This window comes from Solanum dulcamara, chromosome 4 (assembly GCF_947179165.1).
Source record: "Solanum dulcamara chromosome 4, daSolDulc1.2, whole genome shotgun sequence".
Lineage (NCBI taxonomy): Eukaryota > Viridiplantae > Streptophyta > Magnoliopsida > Solanales > Solanaceae > Solanum > Solanum dulcamara.
This window is the reverse complement of record NC_077240.1, coordinates 1,294,658-1,310,817: the sequence shown is the minus strand read 5'-3', so window position 1 is coordinate 1,310,817 and position 16,160 is coordinate 1,294,658. Positions and strand designations below refer to the sequence as shown.

The window sequence follows — 16,160 nt, the reverse complement described above, 5'->3', positions numbered from 1 at the left end:
TTTTTTTTACCAATTTCAGAGACATTGTTTCTCACTTGGTTGTTTACTCCTACTTCCCCTATTGAGATTTTTTTTATTTTATTTTTTACTTTCTTCTCTACCCATTCTTTATTATGACTAGACTCCGTTGTCTGTTTCTGAATAGGCTGTCTCATTAATTAGCTTAATTAGGTATGTCCAAGAACTGAATTTTCTTATTGTTGAATAACTCAAGAAAGAATCTGGCACAGGATGTAATTAGTCGATTCTAATATAAGGATTCAGTTGCCGGATGCCGCCGGCATACATACGGTAACCAAATATACATTTGGCACTCAATAGTTACCTCCTAGAAATTTCACGGCTTAATTCTGTTCTGGCATTTTCAAAAGTGTCATTGAGGTAATTATGTTGAATTGTGTGAGCATCTAATATAAAAGTATATTTTTACTTAATTATGTCCTTAACAGATAAATCTCGATGCACTCTTCGAAGCTGACAAGGCTGACAAAGAGAGGAACGATGCAAAGAAGGAGTCAGCTAGCTCTTTATCACTCACTGTTGCATGGTCATCCAATACTTCTTAAGGATAACATTGCAACAAAAGATAAGCTGAACACTACTGCTGGATCATTTTCATTACTGGGATCAGTTGTGCCTCGTGACGCAGGTATAGTGACAATGCTGAGAAAAGCAGGGGCGATTGTACTAGGGAAAACTAGCCTCAGCGAGTGGGCTGAGTCTCGGGCGCTAAAGGCGCCAAATGGCTGGAGCCCTAGAGGTGGACAAGGAAAGGTAAATTATATATGTCAACTGGAACTTTTAAAAAATACGTCCGAATAGTTACACCACTGAAAAAACACTTTTGTTTTGGCCAATTACAGCAACGTCTATGCTGGCAAAATTATGCAATGAACTGATGAGGTACACACTTTTTTTGAACTCCTATGCAGAATCCTTATGTTCTCTCCGCGGACCCTTGCGGCTCGAGTAGTGGATCAGCAATATTAGTGGCAGTAAACATGGTGTATGTGTCGATAGGGACAGAGACCCGTGGTTCAATCTTATGCCCAGCTAGCTCCAATGCAGTTGTAGGCATCAAACCAACCGTTGGACTCACTAGCCGAGCAGGAGTCATCCCAATCACTCCTAGACAAGAACTGTTGGGTATAACGCGTTCTAAATCCACATCCATTAATTTGATACTTCTTCTGAATGATACCAACACAACAATACTAACTTATGTGCTTTGGTTGAACAGACCAATTGGCAGAACAGTAACGGACGCTGTTCATGTTCTTGATGCCATCGTAGGCTTTGACCACAACGACGCAGCTGCAACTGTTGCAGCAGCTAAATTCATTCCTCGTGGTGGTTATACTCAATTTCTGAAAGTAGATGGCCTTAAGGGCAAGAGAATTGGAGTAGTGAGGGACCCCTTCTTTAATTTCACTAATAATCCTGTCCTGGCTCAAGCTTTTGAAAAACATCTCCAAAAACTCAGGTAACTTAGCAAGTTAGTGCTGAAGAAATCATTTTTTGTTAAAAATGTACGTCTATTTCATCTAGAAGTTTAACCATTAGAGAAGGTACACTTAATCCTTCAATGTTGGGGAAGATATAACGGGATCTCTACCTATTCTAATTGATGCATTGAACACTTTTCTTAACCTTTTAGATGAGATCGTTATAGATATGGACAATTTCCTGTTTTCCTCAAATGCAGGAGACAAGGTGCAATCTTGGTAGACAATGTGAGCATAGCCAACCTTGAGACAATTTTAGACTTTAATCTGAGCGGTGAAGCATCAGCAGTGTTGGCTGAATTCAATATAGCCTTAAATTCCTATCTAAAAGAGCTAGTCGATTCCCCTGTACGATCTTTATCAGATGTAATAATCTTCCATAAAAAAAATCCTGAACTGGTACGTTATTCATGATCAAGTAATCTACAAGATTGATTCAATATCGTCGGGTTATTTCACTGGTGGTCATCCAACCAAGTGTATATTTCCCAAAAGTCACTCAACTTTTATTTGTCATTTCAGGAGATGCTTAAGGAATTTGGTCAAGATATATTTTTGGCAGCAGAAGCTACAAATGGAATTGGGGATACAGAATTGAAAGCTTTGAGGAATTTGTCAAGATTAACAAGAAATGGATTCCAAAAGTTGATGAAAAAGTATAAGTTGGATGCATTAGTGACTGGTGGATCTGATGTTGCTGCTGTTGTTGCAATTGGTGGATTTACAGCAATTAGTGTGCCTGCTGCTTATGACAAAGGGGTGCCTATTGGCATTTGTTTTAGTGGGTTGAAAGGCTCAGAGCCTAAGCTAATTGAAATTGCCTATGGCTTTGAGCAAGCAACCTTAATTAGAAAGCCTCCTACATTTTTGCCCTAAAAATGTACTACTATAAGAAAAATATGTATTTTCCTTTTGTTTTGCTTTATGTATTTCTTATTTGGAATTTATCGACCTAATTAATTCAAGTTTATGGACTAATGAATGGGAAAGAACTCCTGGCTAGAAAATTTTCCATTAACAACATTTGAATTCGAGACCTCAAATATAAAGAGATTTTATCGATCTCAATATATTCGTGGAATATAAGTTACTTATTATTGTGAAAGAAAAAACAGGATATTGACTATTCAATTAATTTAAGCAATGATTGAACCCATCATCTTGAGGTTAATGTATTTTAAGCACAAATTGCTACTCAAAAAACAGGCTAGATGCATGTTGCTGAGTTACGAGTAATACTTTCCAGAACTTTCTAGAGTGAAAAGAAAATGAATTAGAAAAATCAAATACTCTCTCCCATTCAAAATAATTGATCTTTCATAAAATCAAAAAGATATTTAATTTCTCTTCCCAAATTTGCTCTTAACTTTAGAAGTAAGGATTTGTTTGGTGGAAAGGATAACATCAAATAGTCTTAGGATTAAATTATAGTGACACTTAATTTGTTGTTTGGTTGACAAGTTTGAGATAACTTATCGCTGGATTAATAATTAGTATTAGGATAAGTTATCCCTCCTCTTGAGTGGTATACTAATCTTGGGATAACTTATTCCGGGATAAAATAGGTAAATAACAAAGATATCCATTTAAATCCCTTTTAAACATCACTTTTCACATTCATATATATTTACGATATTTTTAATACCATATATAACAATATTCACAACCTTCACTCCTTATTTTTATGATAATTCTTCATATTTTTTCTATTAAAAATTATACTATATAATATAGTTTTATTTATAAATTAATTTGACTAATTCTTATGTTTATTTATATTTTGATTTCTCATAAATCCTTTTTTACTTTAACAAATCTAAAATGAAAATTCTATTTTTAAATTAAATAAGAAATCTTTTTTTTACTTTAACAAACTTAAAATGAAAATTCTATTTTTAAATTAAATAAGAAGAAAGTTTTATTCTTAAATACATACAAACATCATGAAAATGCACGCATAAAAATATTTAAGCTAAAAAAGATGAAAAAATTATTTTAAAAATGAATATTGAATAAATAAAGCTTGCAAAAAAAAAATATAAAAAACTAAATAAAGTAAAGGGTATTTTTGTAAACAAATAACTTATTCTAAAAATTTATGCAATCATATGATTTTGAATACAACAAACCAAAAATTCAATAAAAAATACTCTCAGCATAACTTATCATGTTATAACTAATTCCAACATAACTTATCGCATCATAACTAATTCATCATAACTTGTTTCGAACCAAACACCCCTATGTGAATTCCTTGATCTTTATGCCTATGTCTAAAGCATCAATTATTTTGGACAGAGGAAAGTATTGTATTAGGTACGTTGGTCAACTAAATTATTTACTTGACTCTGAATTTGGAATTCTTTGAAAATATTATCAAACTACGTGAGATTCTCAGAGTTAACATATCCCTTTAATTAAGATGGAGCTATAAGTCTATTGATAAATTTAATAATTTTAGCTCATATCTTATATTTGTATTTAAAAAATACAATTACTATGTATATTCAAAACCCAATAAATAATAAAATTCAAAACTAAACTCAAAATTTTAATTTCGCAACTACCTTTAATGGCTGTTGATTTTGTCTGCTTTAATTGATCATAGTCATGGGGCAAGTAATTAAATTGATAAATTAATAAACAGAGACACTACCTACTATTATTCGTCAAATTTTCAAATCGACCACTTAAGACCAGCATCTATCATGATAATAGAAGGAAAAGTGATAAAGAAAAAGAATAAATCGAATTGAAAAAGAAAAGTATGATTTAAACAAATAACAAATGCCATCAAAATAATGTCTTTTTGAAAGAATAAATCCATTTGGATTATATATATTAATCTTATTTTATTTTAAAATAAATTGAATTAGACGAATCATAATAAAATTGAGCCAATAAATAAGTGAATTATTAATTTGCCCTCAAACGAATCGTGTTTTTATGTATTAATTTTACCTCCCCCAAAAATTATGCAGTTGCGTCCGAACTTGGAGCTCTGAAAAGTTCTTTTGTTGGTGTGTCATTTTCAGTTGCTGCTGAGTTTGGATGCTTTTGCTGACATCCACACTTAAAATATATAGAAGTCACAAGGGGCAAGTAAAATTGATGAACTAAAAAGATACGACTACCAACTTGACCACTAAGTCTAAAATAATTGAGAGAAAAATATTTAATATTTAATCTTTAATGGATTTAAATTTGAGATCTTATGATTTTCTATCTATTTAATTGACTATTAAATCACACCTTCAATGCTCTTCTTCGTCATATTTTCAGACCAAACATCAGGCTCACACTACACAAATAAAGAATTTAGCTGCAATTATTTAGTGTTAGTAATATAATTATCATTATATTATATATAGCAATAATAATAAATATGCATATTTATAAACAACACTTTATTTTTCTAAATTCATGACACTTGGTTCATATATGTTGTTAAAACTCTTTGAAAAGTAAAATAGAAGGATATTTTTGTTTTTTTGTTAGGGCAAACAATTCACGATTTAAGGTCCTAGAACTGCAAAATATTTACTTGATTTAGCTAACTTATTTAAAGTAGCTTATAAACTGTTAGATACTTTAAATAAGTTACATCAAATAGATTTAATTATTTTTTGACTTTATTTTAAATACAAAATAACTTTAAATTAATCAATTAAATACTAAAAGAATGTAAACATCTTATCAACAACTTATATGTCAATCTAAACAGACTATTAATGCTCATTATTGGAAACTCCACATCTATTTTTTTTCTCTCTCTCAAGAATTCAACAAAAACTGTGCCAACTTTTATGTGGGACTAGATTAGTTAGTAATGCAGCTTGCTTGATTAGTCATTTATAACTAATCTCCTCAATTCTTCTTATAAAAAGCACTATCCCTCAACGTATCTTATTTGATTAATTTTTTGTTGCAACAGCCAACAAGTGCTTTTGGTTGTTGCTCTTTCGATAGAGGCCATGGAAAAAGTTGTTTTGGTTGTGATATTGGCGACGACATTTACATGGGTGGCTAAAGGACAAGACCAAGCGTCATGGGCAAAGAGGGTTGATACAGGCAAAGAAGTGGTAACAACTCTTCAATTCTACTTCCATGACAAACTTAGTGGATCCAACCCGAGTGCAGTCCAAATCGCACAAGCTGCTGGGACTAACAATTCGGGTACCTTATTTGGGTCTTTGTTGATGATTGATGATCCACTTACTATTGGACCCGACCCAACTTCAAAACTAGTGGGTCGAGCCCGAGGATTATATGGGTCCGCTGGTCAAACTGATCTGGGCCTTATCATGGTGATTAGTTATGGGTTCTCGGATGGTATCTATCAAGGGAGTTCATTTAGCCTATTAAGCTTGAACCCGGCAATGAACCCGGTTCGTGAGATGGCTATCGTTGGTGGGACCGGGCTTTTCCGGTTGGCCCGTGGGTATGCTATTGCTCAAACTTACTCGGCAAATGCTAATGGTGATGCAATTGTTGGCTACAATGTTACAATTGTCACATATGTTTGATTTTTTTTTTCCTTTTTCCTTTAAATTTTTTATACTATTTTATATTTCCTCCGGTGAGAGATTGTGCTCTAAAGAATATTATTCAGGTAATTTAATTATTGGCGTTATAAAAAAATCAGAATTTCATAATAAGGTAAATATTTAGAAAAGATGAAATTGTAGTGTTTCTTTCCACGTTCGTCTAGCAAATACAACTACCAATTTAATCAATGTCGAATTTGTCTGCAGAAATGATCATGATGGAACCATAATGTATTATTTTGAATAATGCATAGATTCAGAGTTTTAGTTGGGGATGATCAGCAACTTGTTGACTTTTGTGTTAATAGGTGGAAAAGAAGCAAATGCTTCTAGAAAGAAGAAGAAAAGGACAATTTCTTGTAAAACAATAAAAATTAATTCTGCGATAAAATACTTTACCTTTGACATAATCAATTTAAGAGCATCGTCCATTTATCATTTTGTATGATTTAACTGGCTAATTAAAATACGATCCATTTTCGTATTTAAAGAAAAATACAAGTACATTGACCCAGCCTCATTTCTGCTTTCACGAGTCCAACTACCATAAAAATAGTCCAGACTAAAGTATTACTATTACATCCCAACTAAATTTGAATACGTAGCAATAATCATAAAATTACTAATGGTTTGGTCTTTAATTTTTACTCTACAAATGGGGTGATTTTTTATTTTATTTTTCTCTTTAGAATCTAAAGTCATATTCTGATATAACTTGTGCGATATTATTATATGAAAATATTATTTTAAATTCGACAAAAAAGTTAATTTGTTACAGAGGTAAAAATTAAAAATCAAGACATAAGCAAAAGTGCAAATGACCCAGCAATTATAGACGAACCACTAAGCGAGAGACCAGAGACCAATTAACCAATCAGTGGGCCGAGCCCAAAGAAATCATGGCTCAGCTGATCCACTGAATTGTTGGTCTAGTTTATGAACCTCAAGTTTGTGTTTAACATCTTAATTCTGGATTTATATGTATTTAAATTTGTAAACTTTACCTAAATCCCATAATGGAAAAGTCTAATTACTATACATCCCTCATTATATCAAAATTACCCGATATCCCCTTTTTTTCAACTTTTCTGATACATTAGTTTTGTATCTGATACATCAATTATCTAATGAGTAATTAATGAAGATCATCTATTTATGGATAATATCTTAATATAAGGGATGATTGGTTCTTTAAATCAATTACTAATCTAATTAATGGGATTAATTTGGTTAAAAAAATAACGGTTGTGAAGTTGAAGATTCAAGCCAAAATAACAGAGCATAAATTCAAACCAACTTCGATTTCAATTTTTTCCAGTTTTGGTGATACATAAGTTATGTATCTGATACAACAATTGTTAAAAAAATCAATTGTTATGTCCATGAAGATTCAAGCCAAAAAACAGAGCGTCGTCTCGAATGGAAAAAACAGAGCATCAATTCATACCGAATTTGATTTCAGTTATTTTTTCACTTTTGCTGATACATAAGTTATGTATCTGATACATAACTTTACCTATAGAATAGTTAATGCACATCAGCTATTTATGGATAAAAGATTGGCTCTTTATATCAATTACTGATCTATTAAAGAAGGCGACAGTTATGTACGTGAATTTTAAAAATTAATGTATCGGAATCATTAAATATTGAGAAATGAGAATCTGATACATGTGCATGATGTATCATAATAAATAAAACTTGATTCATGTATCAGAATTCACAAAGTGTGACACTTATGAATATTATACTCGATACAAGTTTGATACAGTAGAAATATAAAACATAAACTTTGATTTTATATTCGATTTTGACACCAGAAAAAAACATAGTAAATCTGATGTATGGAAATATTAAAACATATTAAATCTGATACATTACAGTTTATGTATCAGATACATTAAAAGAATCAGAATCACCTAAAATGTTTACTATCAAAAAAAACTACTGGACATCAATCAGTTCTCTTTGGTTTGGAGAGATGTCTCTCCTAGTTTTTTTGGATCGTCGTTATCGCTAACACAACCATCCATGGCCTCCTGACAACAATATCTCCACCTATTGATGATTCAAAATCATCAAGAAAATTAGCCCTATATGTCGTTCCGAATCTCAATGGGTGGGACGGGATCTTCTTGATGACGTATTTCATTTTCTGCATTGACATGAAAATGGTTAAATACAACTTGAACTTTATACATAAATACGATGTATCATATGCATTAAAATATCTGATGCATGAGATGAGAATCTGATACATACAGAAGATGTATAAGAAACAATTATATATTATATTCTGATACATAAATGTAGAAGTATCAGAATCATTAAAACTTGAAACATCAAAAAATGACACTTACACATGATGTATCAGAAATAATAATTCTCAAAAAATTGCATATGAAACAGACATTATGTATTTGATACATAAATGTAGATGTATCAGAATTATTAAACTTGAAAATAACAAATACTGAGGCTTAAAGATGATGTATCAGAAATAGTAAATCTCAAATAATTGCATTTGAAAAAGACATTATGTATCTGATACATAAATGATATGTATCAGCTTTGTTAAAACTTGAAACAACATAAACTGACACTTAAACATGATGTATCAGAAATAGAAAATCTTCAAAAAAATACATTTGAAAAAGACATTATGTATCTGATACATAAATGTATATGTATCAGAATCATTAAAAATTAAAACAACAGAAACTGACACTTAAACATGATGTATCAGAAATAGAAAATCTCCAAAAAAATACATTTGAAAAAGATATTATGTATCTGATACATAAATGTATATGTATCAGAATCATTAAAAATTAAAACAACAGAAACTGACACTTAAACATGATGTATCAGAAATTAAAAATCTCCAAAAAAATACATTTGAAAAAGACATTATGTATCTGATACATAAATGTATATGTATCAGAATCATTAAAAATTAAAACAATAGAAACTGACACTTAAACATGATGTATCAGAAATATAAAATCTCCAAAAAAATTCCTTTTAAAAATACATTATGAATCTGATACATAAATGATATGTATCAGAATCATTAAAACCTTCACAAAATTTTCATTCTAAAACAAAAAACTTAATTGAACACATACCTTTGGGAGATTAGGGCGTGTTGTAACCCCTTCAATCTTGTTGTCTATTTCTTTGGGTGCATGTTTAACTGTAGCTTTCGACTTCAATTTCTCACGTAGCTTATTCATCACTGTTGGATCGTTACGATGTTTGGATCTAACTTCGTCGTAACCTTCCCAAGATGAATCAGAACCAGGAGAAACAAGAATTCGTTGATTTTTAGTGGACTGTTTGAGACCATGAACGGATTCCATTGAAGGAATGAGAAACAAAAACAGAAAGTTCTACAGAAGAAAACAAATGATAAAAATTTAGAAGATTTTTCAAAGATTTTTTCAGAAGAAATCAAAATATAGAAATTTTAGGAGAAATCAGATTGAATGAGGATGAAGTAAAATTTCATATAAGGAAAGATTGAAATATACCTTATTTGGAACCTTGAAATTGATCAACAGTTAAAGAGTAACAAATTAACTAGAGCAAATTAGGGCAAGAATAAAGGAATAGGCGGATGTATCAGAGAGGTATAGAGAGAGAAAGGAAAAAGAGGGAATTTAGAAATTTTTTGGTGTATATGAGAATAAAAGTAAATATATTAGGGGAATATGTGTAAAAGGGTAATTTTACCTTTAAATTTAGATATCTTAATTTTACTAAGAACAAATGTGGCTCTAGAATAGTTCATTTCTCTAGAAACATTCTAAAGGATAAATAAATTCATATATATTTTAAAAAAAATATTTTTGAATCAATATATTGTATAATTTTTTGATAAAGTGAGTTAAACTGATTGACCTAATACATATGACCATCGATTATAGACACTAAACATAATAACATGAATATATCATGTACGTACATATTGTTAGTTAACAATTATGTAGTATAAGCACCCGTTTGGCCATGATAATTTTCATTTTCTCTATGGAAATTTTATTTCGAAAAACTGTTTGGACATAAAATTGGTATAATTTTTCGGAATTCAACTTAAAGTTGAGTCCCGAAATTTTTTAAAATCATAATTTTATGAACATGAGAGTCTTCCAGCAATAACAAATACCAGTTGAGCAACTCAAATGTGTAATTATATTAATTGGTACATCCACTTTAAACACAAAAAGTCAACGGCTATTAGTCAAGATATGTAGTTGAAGCCATGAGGGTGACAATTTGCTTATAAAATAGTACAAATAAAATAAAACCACGTTCAACTACTCTATTTATATCTTTCTTTCTTCCAAATTCCAATCAAAATCTATTTCCTACAGAAAAAAGAAAGAAATGAAGAAGGAAATAAGAATTCCATTAATAAGTGTGTTAATACTATTAACAATGGCTACAGCAACCATAGATCAAAGCCCAAAAGCAGTAGAAAAATGGTTCAAAAATCTTCATTATTCAAAAAAGCCCAAAACAACCAAATTTCACTTCTACTTTCATGAAATATTTGGAGGAGATAACCAAACAGGTCCTCTAATTGCTCAAGCCAACATTACAGCTCAATCACCCACATTCTTTGGCATGTTGAGAATGTTCGACAACCCGTTAACTGTTGGGCCGGATCTCAATTCCAAACAAGTGGGCCGAGCCCAGGGAATTCATGGGTCGCCATCGATGAGTGAATTGGCCTTGTTTTTCAACTTCAATTTTGTGTTCACTGATGGCCCTTACAATGGTAGTACTGTAAGTGTGATGGGCCGGGTCGCTGAATCACAGGAATACAGAGAGTTGTCGATTATTGGTGGATCCGGTGTTTTCCGGCTTGCTAAGGGTGTCGCTACCGGGAAGACTTATTTTTCTAATGATACACTTGTGATTGTTGAGTACAATCTTATAATACTTCATTATTGAATTGTTATTATAATGTGCAAGTCAACTTACATAATTGCTACTTGTTTTTTGGGTGCATGTTTAATAAAAATGTTAAAAATAAAGTTTTTATTGAATTTTTGGATATATGAGTGGAGCCACCTTTCGCCAAGGATGATATGCATATTTTTCGTCGGAAAGTTACAACATATCTATAAATGTTAAATGTTAATTAGTATGAATGTGTATATAATTTTACACGCTCTTAATACAATTGAGAAAAAAAATTTGCACACTCTTCACCCACTGTCATCAACGAATACAGAGATTTATATGTGTGTATAAAAGTTCTTTTACCTCATCCGTTTTAATTTATGTATCTTAATTTGATTGACCACAAAATTTAAGAAAAGTAAATATTAAAATTATTGAATCTTGTAATCTTAAATTAAAAATATGTGTATAATATATAACAGTGGCAATGAAAACACAGTGAAAACTTATAAAGGATACTAATAAAAAAAAACAGTAGAAAATGACCATAAGAAGAGAGAAAAGTACCCGTCGATATCGACGATGACGACGACGATGAAGATAGTGAAAGAAAAAGAGTCTTCGTTTTAATATAGCTGAAAAGAGAGGATCTTTCTTTTTGTTGCCTCAATTTCTGGAGAGGCAAAAAAGGGAAAAATAAGAGCAGTAGGTGAGCTTTGAGAGGATATGGAGTTTGTCGACGGATTGAGAGGGTTAAGGCCTTTCAGATACAACGGTGATAACACGCACATTCGATTTTGTCGTGCTGATAATCACACTCAATTCTCTATTTATCTATAATCTATCACATGTTCTCTGTCAAAACTCATATGATATATGGATTGTGGTACAACATTAGATTAATAAAAGGTTTTAGATTTGAATTTAGGATATAAAAAAATCATGTTAGAAGTGTCATTTCCAAATAAGCTCTGCAGTAATGCAGTCTAAATTTAATTAGAACTTCACTGATTTTGAACATCGAATGAAAAAATAATAAAAAATAATAATCTCGTATAATATGTACATCAGATTCAATAAATAGAGAGGTCTTCTTTGTTTTGAAATGTAAGAAAACATTGAGTGTATTAAGTTTGTCAAAAAAGAGAGTTCTTATTAGTTGAAGGGATGTGTTTTTTTTATGGAGCTTTAAACTCAACTTTTTTCCAAAGTTTGTTGAGTTACATTTTGTGATAAGACTGTTGTATCCTGGAGGGGACAAGTTAAGAGGACTACTGCTGGACCGGTAAAAAGATTTGCTGCAGTGGGCTTGAAACTCCTTAAAGAAAGCGAGATATCCGCGTCTCAGCCAAGAAGAGAATTTATTTTCTTCATTTTATTTTTCAATTATAATTTGTAATCTTGTAATTTCACCAACATAGTAAATGAAGAAGTGGTTACGTTTGTACATATACTTGAACACTCTATACTCCCTTACTTTCCTTATTTAAACGGTCCTTGAAGATTTATAAGTGGTTTACCTCTTTATTGTGTGTTCATTTATTTTACAACTCGACTAATAAATTGACATACAAAAGTACATTTATGCTACATTATTTGAAGCATAGAAACCCAATTAGATTAACATAAATTATAGAATAATAATCTATTATCGTTAATTAAATTAACTGATGGTATAATTAGTAATTTAATAGACATAATTTAAAACTTTTGTGTGCAGAGGCTTTATATTGTTGAGCAGTTAGTTAAATGTACAACTATTGTTGACACTCAATTTTAGTTTTCTGTGCTCAAAATTAACGTCTTCAAACTTCTTGATCGTTAAAGAACATAAATTATTATTTTTACATATTTTTTTGAATTATTAATAAATATCCTTATTTTAGGATTTTCATGAATTTATTTTCATCTTTTCCCTTTTAATAATTTATGGATGTACTTTTCTTAGTTTCATAAATAATAGGATTCTTATCCATTTATTGTCATTGTAAATTTTAAGTCATACTATTTTTACAGTCATCAACAAACGTGCACAACATAGCACTGTAATTTATTCTTTACAACTTAGTATATATTCCAAAATATCGATTATATTTTTTTTGTGTGTTATATATCGATACATATTATTTTTACATTAATTATACTTTTAGCAAAGTCCGCAGATATAGAAAGTCGGAACAGTTGACATCAAATTTTGGCCTGATATTTTCAAAGTTCATACTTTTAAGTATTTTATTTGTTAAATAGTTTAAAAGTGCATTTACAATTTAAATCAATTTTATCTATAATTATCCTTATATTAAAAATTTTATCAGTTTGTTTTTATTTAGTTTCAATTATAACTATTTTTATAATAGTTCATTAATTTACATTTTTATATGTCATCTGTTATATTTGTTCATATTCATTTTACTATTTTTAGTACAGATAAATATTAAATTTTCCCACAATTATACCTATCTACTAATCCCACAAATTTTCCATAGTTATACTTATCCACTAATCACATAAATTTTACACAATTATATCTATTCCACTAATCACACAAATTTTTCACACAACTTTACCTACCCCACTAATTACACAAAATTTTCCACACAAATCACCATTTTCAAACACTATCTCTCTCTCTCTCTCTTCTCTTATTCTTCCTAAAAAAAACACATCATCAACAACTACAACTAAAAGTCCAATATCTATACACTACAATTTTCTACACATATATAACCATTTTCAAATTCTCTCTCCTCTCTTATTTTTCCTAAAAAAAATACATCTATCAACAACTACAACAAAAGTCCAACACCTATACACTACAATTTCCTACACCTATACAATCATTTTCAAACTATTTCTCTCTATCTCTAATTCTTCCTAAAAAAACACATCCATAATATTTATTCTTCTTCTTCACTCTCTTCCTCACCATCACTATAAATAACACCATTTTTAACTCCTCTTCACTACTTTATCTCCCTCCTTCACATTTCTCTATTAAAACTAACCAACAACCACCAGACCCACCAAAATCCTCTTCTTTTCTAGCCAAGCACATTTCATTTTGGGTGAGGTTTGAGTTTTTGCTTCCAAATCTAACTAGACATAAATGTTGCTTCACTTTATTTTATGATTTTGTTGTTCTTGTTGTTATGTTTTGTTGCATTTCCACGTATATTTTATTTTATTTCGACAGAGGGGTTCAAACTTCAGCCATTGTTTTCTGTGTTTTCATGTACTCCGGTCATTTATTAATGATTCTCCGTTAAATTTTGTTTACCATTTTTGTTTGGGTAATTTTGTTCGATATTTTTAGTTAATTTGGACGTTTGTAATGTTATTCTTTTACCTCAATTTTGTTTGTTATCTTTTTAAACTGTTTGCAGGTCCCATGACCAATGAAAAAAAATTCCGTTGATTTTCGAGGCCTCTCTATTTTAAAAGACAAAAATTTTAATTTAAGTTTATATTATATATTATATATTAGAAGTTGAAATTGGCCGATGAAGAAATTATCATCAATTTTCAAGGTCTCCAATGTTTATAAGACGGATTTTATTTTAGTTATTATTATTATTATTATTATTATTATTATTTATAACTTACTAATACTTCTACTAAGTGTCTTTACAGGTACCCAACTTAGAGTTGCTTTTCGAGGAAGCTATTCGAATTTAATAAAGTTTGAATATTATTTTTAATTTATTATTATGTATATTATTGACATTAGGCAAAACTTAGACCGTAAATACTTATATAAAGAAATTCAATTGATTTAACTATTTAATCAGTTAATTCACATTTTTAGACAATATTAAATAATCTTTTTCCTTTAAAATATTTTTTCATAATTTATCCTCTCATTGATATTGTAAGTTAAAATTTTTTATTTGAGAATGCTTTTTCTTTTTATTCTATAAAAGAAATACTATTCTTTTCATACATTACAAAAAATATATATTTTTTTAAAACAGTTCTTTTTTTTCATATTAATAAAGGACAATTCTTTTAATATTGTATAAAAAATTACCTTTTTTTCTACATTTATATCGTCTTTCTCATATTTTCATATACATAATTGACGATAATATATATTATTTACTTGGTACTTACTCTTTTATACATATATTTTTATACAATTTTAGTACATATTTCTTTATATATGTGTATGTTATACTTGCAAATAATAATTTTATCTCCTTCTTTTTTGATAAATTAAGTCTAGCCGGGTACCACATTTTGTGGATTCTGAAGGATGCCTAACAACTTCCCTTCGGAATAAGGTAAACCCTTACCTAGAATCTAATATTGTTTTTTCGCAGATTAAAATGTGAGTTATACATGTCATGCATCAAATAACTTTTCTTATTTTTCTTAATAAATTAGGGTGACTACTCTATACAATAATTAATTTTAAAGTATGTATGTTGTGTTTTATTTAACGTAGGTAAAAATATGGCATAAACACTGTTAATTAGATCAACTAGTCTTAGTTGGTTAGTTAGTTAAATTAACAGTGCAGTTTGTTACGAGTTTGTTTGATAGTTTGTTGATTAATCACAACTATAAATAGAGGTGTTAGCAGTGGAGTTGAGTATCAGTTAATATACATTACTCTTCTCACAGTGTAAGAATGTATAAAAATTGCAACTTACATTATCAATAGAATACCACCGGCTAGTCTGGGAAACAAGTCACAATATGAAAAGCTATACAACAAACAACCTTCTTTAACTCATTTTAGAGTGGTAGGTTAATTTGCTTTTGCTACAAACTTAAACAAAAATGACAAATTTGCACCAAAGGCCAAGAGAGATGTGATGCTTGGTTATGCTGTTAGTAAGAAGGGGTATGAGTTGCTGGACATTGAGTCAGGAGTTATCTTTATCAGCAGAGATGTCACCTTTCATGAAAATGAGTTTCCTTTTTAAGCAGAAATTCATGAACCTGACTTGCTTGTATCATGTTCATATATAGAAGACTGTGAGCAAACACCATGTGTTCTCATCAATAATGCAGCACCTAATGTAGTGCCTGCAATTGATGAGTGTATATCATTGTTCTGTCCACCTAGTGAGCATGATATCAAAGATCCTAACGACCATCTACATACAAATGATACTGCAGATGTCATTTCTCCTCAATATTAGGTACCAAGTGCTAGTTCTCTACAAGATCAACCAGTACCACCAGTGCTTCC

At 30.2% G+C, this 16,160-nt stretch overlaps 3 protein-coding genes across 3 annotated transcripts; all 3 read left to right on the top strand.

Annotated features, from left to right (window-relative positions):
- The first annotated feature begins 112 nt into the window (after window positions 1–112).
- On the top strand, window positions 113–2,498 carry LOC129884453 (probable amidase At4g34880). Its single transcript, XM_055958749.1, has 5 exons — window positions 113–774; window positions 933–1,141; window positions 1,241–1,483; window positions 1,706–1,904; window positions 2,028–2,498. The coding sequence occupies exons 1-5, from the start codon at window positions 460–462 to the stop codon at window positions 2,379–2,381; spliced, it is 1,320 nt and encodes a 439-aa protein (XP_055814724.1). The 5' UTR covers window positions 113–459; the 3' UTR covers window positions 2,382–2,498.
- Window positions 2,499–5,264: 2,766 nt separating this feature from the next.
- Window positions 5,265–6,249, top strand: LOC129884452 (dirigent protein 23-like). Its single transcript, XM_055958748.1, has one exon. It carries the CDS (start codon window positions 5,480–5,482, stop codon window positions 6,029–6,031), a length of 552 nt encoding a protein of 183 aa, XP_055814723.1. The 5' UTR covers window positions 5,265–5,479; the 3' UTR covers window positions 6,032–6,249.
- Window positions 6,250–10,372: 4,123 nt separating this feature from the next.
- LOC129884451 (dirigent protein 1-like) lies at window positions 10,373–11,215 on the top strand. Its single transcript, XM_055958747.1, has one exon. It carries the CDS (start codon window positions 10,442–10,444, stop codon window positions 11,009–11,011), a length of 570 nt encoding a protein of 189 aa, XP_055814722.1. The 5' UTR covers window positions 10,373–10,441; the 3' UTR covers window positions 11,012–11,215.
- Window positions 11,216–16,160: the final 4,945 nt, after the last annotated feature.